Source organism: Piliocolobus tephrosceles, chromosome 13 (genome assembly GCF_002776525.5).
Source record: "Piliocolobus tephrosceles isolate RC106 chromosome 13, ASM277652v3, whole genome shotgun sequence".
Classification (NCBI taxonomy): domain Eukaryota; kingdom Metazoa; phylum Chordata; class Mammalia; order Primates; family Cercopithecidae; genus Piliocolobus; species Piliocolobus tephrosceles.
Genome location: NC_045446.1, coordinates 106,913,649 through 106,924,407, shown reverse-complemented (window position 1 = coordinate 106,924,407; position 10,759 = coordinate 106,913,649). Strand labels below are relative to the sequence as shown.

General features: G+C 52.8%; 1 protein-coding gene across 5 annotated transcripts in view; it reads left to right on the top strand.

Annotated features, from left to right (window-relative positions):
* Positions 1–10,759, top strand: part of PCSK7 (proprotein convertase subtilisin/kexin type 7) — a 28,830-nt gene that overhangs the window by 1,798 nt on the left and 16,273 nt on the right. For 2 of the 5 annotated variants that reach the window (XM_023208306.2, XM_023208308.2), the window contains exons 2-9: positions 779–898; positions 1,391–1,870; positions 2,897–3,031; positions 3,941–4,106; positions 5,250–5,340; positions 6,490–6,562; positions 7,047–7,185; positions 8,022–8,122. In XM_023208306.2, the coding sequence (XP_023064074.2) occupies positions 1,403–1,870; positions 2,897–3,031; positions 3,941–4,106; positions 5,250–5,340; positions 6,490–6,562; positions 7,047–7,185; positions 8,022–8,122 (1,173 nt within the window). In that variant the 5' untranslated portion in view covers positions 779–898; positions 1,391–1,402. The remainder of the gene's footprint in view (positions 1–778; positions 899–1,390; positions 1,871–2,896; positions 3,032–3,940; positions 4,107–5,249; positions 5,341–6,489; positions 6,563–7,046; positions 7,186–8,021; positions 8,123–10,759) is intronic. The other 3 variants (XM_023208310.3, XM_023208309.2, XM_023208307.2) reach the window with 2 other exon arrangements.

Here is a 10,759-nt window from a genome sequence, read left to right as displayed (position 1 = left end):
CGCCCGCCACCTCGCCCGGCTAGTTTTTTGTATTTTTTAGTAGAGACAGGGTTTCACCGTGTTAGCCAGGATGGCCTCGATCTCCTGACCTCGTGATCCGCCCATCTCAGCCTCCCAAAGTGCTGGGATTACAGGCTTGAGCCACCGCGCCCGGCCTTGTCCCCCAGTTCTTACTTGGCTCTTTTTTTCTTTGAGGGCTCCTAAGACCAATTCCCTGGTTCTGTCAAACCCAGGCAATTGGAGTCCCAGTCCGGGGCCTGAGTCCTCTCCTCGAAGCCAGCCTCCTGAGCTCAGCATGGGGGTAGCTGCTGAGTGAGGTTCCCTCGTCGTTCCTTCTCTCCTGGTTGCCTGCTTGTCCTTGGTGCCTGTTCTGTTTTGTTTGCACTCTCTGGCTTTACCCCGTTTCGCCCCGGCCTCCTCCCTCCTTTCACTTTCCCTGGTATCCTTCTGAGATACACAAATCAGGAAGTTCACTACCACCTGGACTTCTAGGACGTTATTACCTACTCTTTCGGGAGGCACTTTGGCAACAGTTTTTTGCTAGGCCTCTAGGGAAAAAAGTGGAAAGAGGGTGGCATGATAGCACAGGAAGTGGGGTTTCTGGGTGTTATACTGATTTGGCCTCACCGTACCAGTTCTGCGGCAGTCTATGACCGGTTTTAGATCTTTGGAAATGACAACCAAGTTTCTCTGGTCCCTGGTCCTGGAGTTGATCTAACTTCTGCTGGTCGCACTGGGATTGGTGGGACGCTGTTTCTTCTGTTCTTGGGCCCCACAGATCTGTAGCCTTTGCTGAGTCAACACTACTCATGGTGAAAGTGATGCCTTTTCTCCATTTGCACAACATGAGTGTGGCGTGGTCAGCCAGACCAGGAGCTCAACCTCATGTAGAGTCCAGGTGGGCACCGGGCCCTATTATGGGGAATTAGCCTTGAGGACAACTGGACTGAGGAGGCAGCTAGGGAAAGATTTATGTCCCCTCTAAACGTAGGGGTGAAGAGGTTGTCTGTTCTAAAGAACAGTCACGATGCAGCCAGTAGTTTGTGGGAGCGATGTGTGCTTTGAGCCCTGTGGGTGGCAACAGGGGACGGGTACAGTGCCTGTGGGCAACCGGACCTCCTGCTGGATTAGCTGGTGTCGTGAGGATTGGCTGTCTTGCTGTGGGAGGCCATCCACTGGCGTTAGTGCTGGCCCACACTCCACCTGGGGGCTTCTCCCTGCTGGTCAGGGATAAATGTGAACAAAAAGAGAGGATCAAATGTTTCAGAATTTAAAAGGCATGGCTTAGGGACTTCCAGGGGGAACGCATGGATGGCTCAGCATCTCCCTCTCAGATTCCTGCAGTTACCAACCCTTTGATCTCTTCCACATCCTTTTTCTCTGTCTGCAGTCCACTGCTCTGATGCCGAAGGGGAGGCAGAAAGTGCCACACTTGGATGCCCCCCTGGGCCTGCCCACCTGCCTCTGGCTGGAATTAGCTGGGCTCTTCTTACTGGTTCCCTGGGTCATGGGCCTAGCAGGGACAGGTGGGCCTGATGGCCAGGGCCCAGGGGGGCCGAGCTGGGCTGTGCACCTGGAAAGCCTGAAAGGTGACGGGGAGAAAGAGACTCTGGAGCAGCAGGCGGATGCCTTGGCCCAGGCAGCAGGGCTGGTGAATGCTGGACGCATCGGAGAGCTTCAAGGGCACTATCTGTTTGTCCAGCCTGCTGGGCACAGGCCGGCCCTGGAGGTGGAGGCCATCCGGCAGCAGGTGGAGGCTGTGTTGGCTGGGCATGAAGCTGTGCGCTGGCACTCAGAGCAGAGGCTGCTAAGGCGGGCCAAACGCAGCGTCCACTTCAATGACCCCAAGTACCCGCAGCAGTGGCACCTGGTGAGTCCAGTCCTGCAGTGTGTGGTTTCAGGTGGGTAGGTTCCAGTCCATTTCTTTAGTGGGCTTTTGACTATATCGCTCATCAGTTGCCTCCATCCTTCGCCTGAGGGACCATTTGCCGGTTCTGTAGTGTTTCCCTCGGCTCTCCCTCCCTTCTACTGTCTTCTAGAAGCTGGTATTCTGCAGTGCTCAGGGCACAGGTGGTGCAGCCAGGCTGCCTGGGCTCATGGTCCAGCTGCACCACTTACTAGCATGTACATTTGGGCAAGCTGCTTAAACTCTGCGCCTCAGCTTCCCCATCTGTAAAGTGGAGACTGTAATAGTGCCCACCTCATAGAGTCACAGTTAGGGTAAGTGAATGCATACATATGTAGCACTTGAAACAGTGCCTGACACGTAGTAAACGCTATGACATAAGTGATACGATACCACCATTGTCATTGTCATAAGAAGTGTATCATCCGGCCGGGCGCGGTGGCTCACGCCTGTAATCCCAGCACTTTGGGAGGCCAAGGCGGGTGGATCACGAGGTCAGGAGATCAAGACCATCCTGGCTAACATGGTGAAATGCCATCTCTACTAAAAATACAAAAAAATTAGCCGGATGTGGTGTCGGTTGCCTGTAGTCCCAGCTACTCTGGAGGCTGAGGTGGACAAATGGTGTGAATCCGGGAGGTGGAGCTTGCAATGAGCTGAGATCGCGCCACAGCACTCCAGCCTAGGTGAGAGAGCGAGACTGCATCTCAAAAAACAAAAGAAAAAGAAGCATGTCATCCAACCCTTCACCCTAGCCACCATTTTACCCCGAATCCCCCATGACTGATGGCAAACTTTCCTGGAATCCAAGGCTGTGGCAGAGCTCTCACCTGCCCCTTCTTGGCTCTGTTCCCACCTGACCTGTTGGCCTGCAATCTCTGTCTGGCTCTTTGGTGGAGGCCAAGGGTGAAAAGGGGTTGCTAGCTATAACTTCGTCTCCCCCTGGGCTGGGCTGTGTGTCACTGGATTCCCACGCTGTCTGTCTTACAGAATAACCGACGGAGCCCGGGCAGGGACATCAACGTGACGGGTGTGTGGGAGCGCAATGTGACTGGGCGAGGGGTAACAGTGGTGGTAGTGGATGATGGAGTGGAACACACCATCCAGGACATTGCACCCAACTATGTGAGTGGCCCTGGAATGACGCCCCTCACCCACCACGTCTTACCTCCTTCTTGGTGTTGCCTCAGTCTTGGCCCTTTTTCTAGAGGTCTTTGGGCCAAATAAAGGAGCCTGGGAGGTGAGATGGGGCTCATCCCCTCCTTTTCCCAAGCCAGCATTCCAGACTGGCAGTCAAGGCACAGCAGGTGGCTCTAACTCTAAGGGAGAGCAATCCTGCTTCCAGTTCTAGTCCTTTTCTGAGGAGTGAGGAGTGGCCCCTGCAGGCAACTTCCCTCTTGTTGGAAATCCAAGTGCCTTCCTCTCTCTAAAGCGTGGCCTCTAGGGAGCCCAACCTGCCTTTTATTCCAGGTTTCCCAAGCCATGGAGCTGTAGGCACCTTCGCATAATGGGCAAGAGAAGTTTGCTGAGAGCTGTGGCACTTCTCAGTTTTGCCCCAGTGTCCTTTGCTCATATCTTTTAGCCAGTGTGGTTTGCTGATAGAAATGGGCTTATTGGGTCCGGGCACGGTGGCTCATGCCTGTAATCCCAGCACTTTGGGAAGCCAAGGTGGGCGGATCACAAGGTCAGGAGTTTGAGACCTGCCTGGCCAAGATGGTGAAACCCCATCTCTACTAAAAATATAAAAATTAGCCAAGCGTATTGGTGCTCACCTGTAGTCCCAGCTACTCGAGAGGCTGAGGTGGAAGAATTGCTTGAACCCGGGAGGCAGAGGTTGCAGTGAGCTGAGATTGTGCCACTGCACTCCAGCCTGGGTAACAGAGTGAGACTCCATCTCAAAAACAAAAACAAAGAAATGAGCTTATTGCCCTAGCTTCGAGTCCCAAACTCCCATTTCCTTCCTCTCCCTGAATCCCAGGACCTGATCCCCCTCTAACCAGTGAATGACCATATGTCACCTCCGAAATATTTCAGAGCCCTGAGGGTAGCTATGACCTCAACTCTAATGACCCTGACCCCATGCCCCACCCGGACGTGGAGAATGGCAACCACCATGGCACGCGATGTGCAGGAGAGATCGCAGCTGTGCCCAACAACAGCTTCTGTGCCGTGGGCGTGGCCTATGGGAGCCGCATCGCAGGTAACTTGTGCCTCCAGCCTAGCCTCCAGTAGGCTGCTCCTGTGACCACAGTCTTCATTTCCTGCACCCCTCCCTACTCTGAAATGTCTTTATCCCATAGCCCAGCTGACACACATAGCATAGAGCAAGGGTGAGTTTATAATAGGTGTCTGTAGGACATATCATCAGCTCATTTATTTTTCAGTGCAGTGGTGTTTCAAACATGTTTTTCTATTTGTAGTTCCATAAATTACAAAGTGCCTTCTTGTTGGTTCTTCCTCTGTGATCCGACACGTCTATGGGGGCAGCCCTTGCGCTTCCCAGCTCTCCAGCTCCCAGTCACACTGATGGTCATGGGCTGCTCTCTATCCTTTTGGGAGAGCTGAGCAGCCCTATTCCTCCCTGGAGGTGGTTCTGTGGTTCTTTCACACTCAACCTCTGTCCATTAAGGCAGAAGGTGAAGGGAATGAATGGGGAAACCCTTACCATAACTCCTTATTAGGAGTGCTTGGGAACCTACAGACGGAATAGACTAACTGTATTCCTCTTGTACTCCAGCAGAGGGCAGTAGCTCTCCATAAATGAGACTACTGGGGAGCCGGGAACCCTGTCCAAGTCCCTTCTCTGAAAGTGCCACAGCACTGCAACCTGGGTGACAGAGCCAGACTTTGTCTTTTTCTCTCTATATATATTTTTGGTAGGGGGACAAGTAATACATATACAAGGTGTAAAAATGCAAAATAGGCCGGGCGCAGTGGCCACGGGGATCATACCTGTAATTCCAGCACTTTGGGAGGCCAAGGCAGGCGGATCACCTGAGGTCAGGAGTTCGAGACCAGACTGACCAATATGGTGAAACCCCATCTCTGCTAAAAATACAAAAAGTAGCTGGGCATGGTGGCATGCGCCTGTAGTCCCAGCTACTTGGGAGACTGAAGCAGGAGAATCACTTGAACCCGGGCGGTGGAGGCTGCAGTGAGCCGAGATCATGCCACTGCACTCCAGTCTGGGCGACAGAGTGAAACTTTGTCTCAAAAAAAAAAAGCAAAATGTACAAATAGCATGTAGGGAAAAATAAATCTCCCACATATGGCTCCCCACCTCCCAGTTCCCCGGCTAGGAGACCAGCATTAGTGAGGAGCTGCTGTGGCCTTCATTGCCTAGGTATCCGGGTACTGGATGGACCTCTCACAGACAGCATGGAGGCAGTGGCGTTCAACAAGCACTATCAGATCAATGACATCTACAGCTGCAGGTGAGGCAGAGCTGCAGATGAGAGGGCAAGAGTCTGGAGCACCTGGGACAAATCTGCCAACGAAAGCCCAACCAAGTGGGCTGACTCAGGCCAGAGCAGGGGTCTCCTCATTGGGTTCAGCTAATACGTCCATTGCCTTCATTTATCTAGATTCCCAGCCACTGGGCTCTCAACCTTAAGCCCCTGCCACCCCCGTAATCAGGTTGCCACACAAGAAGCCCTGGCCTGTGCACATTTATTTGTTTTCTAAACTCCTAAGGCCTCTGCAAGAAAGTGGGCTTTCCTCTCCAACCACAGGCCAGCTGAATGCCCAACACCAATCCCCCACCCCACGTCAATGCACTGCACCTTCAGGGCATGGCTGTGCCGGACTGGACAAGAAGGAAATGGTGTTGGGGTCCCCCATAGCATTGATGGCACCTGTTCCTCCCCCAGCATACCTCCCTTAAACCCATGACATCATCCACAGGGTACACTTTCTGATAGAGACAGAATAGAGAACTCCTCAGCCTGATAACCAGGAGCTTCCACAGAAGTTCATGGGTGCTCTGCCTTCTACCTTACGAGTTGGGCCAGGCGCGGTGGCTCACGCCTGTAATCCCAGCACTTTGGGAGGCTGAAGCGGGTGGATTGCTTGAGATCAGGAGTTCAAGACCAGCCTGACCAACATGGTGAAACCCCGTCTCTACTAAAAATACAAAAATTGGCCAGGCGCGGTGGTAGGCACCTGTAATCCCAGCTATTCCAGAGGCTGGGGCAGGAGAATCGCTTGAACCTGGGAGGCAGAGGTGGCAGTGAGTCAAAATAGTGCCATTGCACTTCAACCTGGGTGACAGAGCAAGACTCCATCTCAGGAAAAAAAAAAAAAATCTACATGTCTCTGATCCCTAGATCAGGAGATGAGTGACCTCTGTCCCTCTCTGCCACTGTGGCTATGGGGACATTCACAAGGAAAAGAAGAGCCTTAGCACACTTCTGTTTTCTACGTTGGAGAGGGGATGGACCTTTGAACCCTGTGCCTTTTAATCACAGAAGCCTTTAAGTGGAACCCTTGGGAGGAGTTAAGAGCCACAGGTCAAAGGGTAGCCAGCTGAGACTGGGAGGCGCTGGGTTGGGTAGCCATAGCCTCGCTCTGGCTGTCCCCTCCAGGTATTTATTTCTCAACAGCTGGGGACCAGATGATGATGGGAAGACAGTGGATGGCCCCCATCAGCTTGGAAAGGTAACCGGCCTGCACAGAGACTAAGAGACAGGATGCGCTCTTCATTCAGTCCCAGAAGAACTGCTGCAAGCTGGCCCATCTTCCCACTCCATCTCCATGCACAGTCTCCTTTCAGGAAGAGAACACCCAACGCCGGGGCAGGAAGCCTGGGGGACTTTTGTTCCTAGAGAGGGAAAGGGAACAGTACTTTGAGATTGTCTCCCTTTCGTCTTGTCCTCAGCTTCCATGCCTGGCCCCACCCTGTCCTCTGATAAGTGGAGGGCGTCCACCAGTCATCATTCAACTCACAGCTGCCCCACATCCTGGGCCACCTCATAGCTCCCTCCTCACATCCAGGGTCCATCTTCCAGTCTTTTCCCCATCCCAGTGCCCTTTGAACTTTTTTCCTTTTGTTTCTAGAAGGGATGGAGAGGGTGACTGATGTAGTAGGTGGAGGTCTTTCTGTGGGTTCCTCAACTGACACCCTGATGTTTTGGCTCCTCAGGCTGCCTTACAACATGGAGTGATTGCTGGTCGCCAGGGCTTTGGGAGTATCTTTGTGGTAGCCAGTGGCAACGGAGGCCAACACAATGACAACTGCAACTACGATGGCTACGCCAACTCCATCTACACGGTCACCATAGGTAGCCTCCCAGTGTTTCTGTGCTCCTGTGTGTGTGTCACCGGATGCTTAGGGCATCACACGTCTTGTCCCAGCTTCTGTGTGTGTCTCAGGGTTAGGGTGAGGGTGAGGGTTAGGGTGAGGGTTAGGGTCAGGTTAGGTTATTGTGTGAGCACAATGATCTCTTTGGGCTCAGATAGGACTAGCCTTGCTTGCAAGGGACCCTGGGCCTTCGTTAGATGTCAACATACCCTGGGAACACCTTCAAGCCATCATCTGGAGATCACCGAGCTGCCTCCACCCCACCACAGCTGGTTAGGCCTCTGCTCTGGCCTGTCTTTCTGTGGGCCACCTTCCACCTGCTGGAAGCCTCCCCTGATTGCCCACAGGCCTAAATTAAGTGCCCTTTGCCTGTGCTCCCAGTTAGCATTTGCCACCCCAACTGCGTTTATTTCCTTACCTGACTTCTACCTGACTCTAGGCTCCTTGAGACCAGGACTACGGCCTTTTCCATATGGCCCTGATGCCTGGCACAGGGTGTGACCCACAGTGGATGGCTAATGAATGTTGAAAACAGTGAGCATGTGAATGAATAAGTGGGTATAAAGGTAGAAGGCTGCCAGTTGTACCCCAGAGCCTGTTGAAAGAATGGTATTGCGGCACAGAATGCCCTCTGCCACTTGAGACTGCCTGTGTAGCAGAGGATCAGGAGCACTGTGAGGGATTGGGCCACTCAGATCATGTTTCAAACTCAGGACAGCTCTCCAGGATGATAACTCCAAGATAACTGACATTAGCAAGCCCCTGCCGCAGGATCCCCCCTTCATCTCAGCTCTCATTTCCCTCCTCTGTCCCCAGGAGCTGTGGATGAGGAGGGACACATGCCTTTCTATGCAGAAGAATGTGCCTCCATGCTGGCAGTCACCTTCAGTGGTGGGGACAAGATGCTTCGGAGCATTGTGAGTGCCTCCCGGGCCCTCCACGGCCTGCCCCTTTCCCACAAGACTTCACGTCTCGGGCATCACAGCGCTTCTTACTGTTCCCTGCTTCCCTGCCCCAACACTCAGGCTCCTCTTGCCCCACAGAGCTGGATCTCTTAAGGCATGCCACCCTTGGAGGAGCAGCCCCGGGGACTCTGAATACATCTTGGGAATGCTTTTATCTTAGAAATTTGGATTTAGGACAAATATACACCCTGTTATAGAAGCTAAGTGTCACATGGGGCCAAACACGGTGGCTCACTCCTGTAGTCCCAGCACTTTGGGAGGCTGAGGCGGGTAGATCACTTGAGGTCAGGAGTTCAAGACCAGCTAGCCAACATGGCGAAACCCTGTCTCTACTAAAAATACAAAAATTAGCCGGGTGTGGTGGTGTGTGCCTGTAATCCCAGCTACTCGGGAGGCTGAGGCAGGAGAACTGCTTGAAACAAGGAGGCGGTTACAGTGAGCCAAGATCGCACCACTGTACTCCAGCCTGGCTGACAGAACAAAACTCCTTCTCAAAAGGAAAAAAGAAACTAAGTGTCACATGGATTAAACAACTTTTTCACACTCAAGGAAATGCACAAACAACCTCTTTGCAATGTCTTCCTTTGGTAAAATTTAGGCTTTTGCTAATTTCTGTGGACTTAAAAAAAACTCATCATTCCATTGCCCTTCAGCCCTTAGGTAAATCCTGAGTTCTGGTCATGTGCGTCTTCAGGAGTAATGCTAGTCTGGTGGTGGTTTTTATGGGATGGGTGGGAAGAGGAGTTGGGGAATGTCTCATGTCAACACCAGAGAGAGCTCTTTCTCTGGAGCTATAATTGGAGCCATAGCAAATGAGACTGGAGCAGGGTCATGGAGCTTCTCTAACCTGTGGAACCCATTTAAAGAATTTGAAGATGATCACCCACACCCAACTGGGCTTAGCGTCATCCCAGCAGGTTTAAGCCAGGCCTCTAGACCATTATCCTAGAGCTCCCTGCCTGTCCCTGTTGCCCACAACCATGTAATGTGGGCATAGGAGGCTCTAGGCAGGAGCTGGGCTGGAGCCACGTGGTGTCAAATTTCTCCAGTGGCTGAGTGGGGAGGTCTCTCTGGGGCCATTGGGAACTAGGCTGCTTTGTCTTCCTGCTGGGTCCAATTTATTTTCCAAAACTAAAATTTTGTTATGCCAATAAATGACTTCTGGTCAACACAATGTTCCAAGGCTCTGTGCCAGTTGACCCCTACTACTGCCTCCCACCAGCCCCAGGGAGAAGAGAAAAGGGAGTGGACTAGAGAGGGAAGAGAGATTGGGCTGTGTGCACAGAGGGCACCCACTGCAGGCCAGGCGGGGTTAGGAGGAAGAACAGGAACATACCACACTCCACCCTCTAGCAGAACTCTAGGGAAGCCAGCTCGCGCTGCTCAGGCCAGGGACCTAAGAAGGTTCTACAACATAATGTCACTCTTGCTCTGCTGTACCTGGCCTTTCTCATCTTAACTCACCTCAGCTTCTCACCCTCACCACCCTCTTCCATCTGAACTGTAATTTGCCCAGAAATGAAAAGACAGTGTGTTTAGCAGACTTCCCATCTTTGGAATGTCCTTGCCATGGAAACTCCTTGTTGCCAGTTTCTAGTCAATGACCAGGGCAGCTGGGTGGAGCTGTCTTTCTGAGGGCAGAGGCTGGGGGCATATGCTTCCCACCATTTGGCTCCCTGGGGAAGCAAAGCTTCTCTGGACTTTTCAATGCCTGCCTGTGGCTCCTGCCACCACAGGCAAGTTCGTGGGCTCCACAGCCGCACTTCAGACTATCACTGCAAGGCTGTTTCCTTAACAGGGAAAAAAGTCAACCCGCTCCCTTGCATAAAGCAGGCTCCCACTCTCATTGAGACTGCCACTTGGAGAGTGCTTTTGCCTTTTTTTCTGGGAGTGCGCCATGGCTGGGTGAAAATTACATCTCTTGGCAGCTGCTCTAACAGCTGGGAGGGAAGCAGTGAGTACAGTGGAGAAAGGGCAGCTCTTGGCAGAAGTCGCCACCCTGGTATCTGACCCAGAAGAGAAGTTTAGAAGAAAGAAATTCTCTGGTGTTAGCACTGACACCATGGGCCAAAGATCCAGGTGCCATGGAGTGGAGCAGATTTAGGCAGGGTCCGCCTCAGCTAAACCCTCTGAAGCTCCAAGGTTGATGACAGCCCAAAAAGAGCTTGATGCCAGGCAGACACTGCCTCCCCTTGCCCCATTCTCACTCCCCACCTCAGAACCACACGGAGAGAAGGGGTTTCATGGCGTCTGGCCCAGAGCAGCGAGGCAGCTTGTCCTGTTGAGAGCTGTAGAGCCGGGCAGGCGGGCCTGATAGACACAGAGTCCATGCAGGGCTCCAGGGTGGGCAAGGGCACAGTCCTCTCTCGCTGGAACATACTCCCCGTGTTCATGCCAACATCATTTCAGCCCCTGTCATGGAGATGCCAAACTGGATTTCCTCGAATAGTGTCGTCAGTGTTGTCCCAGCTCCAGCTGGGCCCAGTAGCTCCCCTGGCCACTTCCTCTGTCTAGCTTGGTTGTGGGGATGAAGGGTTTGGAGTTGGGAGATGGGATAGAGAATTTAGGAATGGGAGCAAGAATATTAGG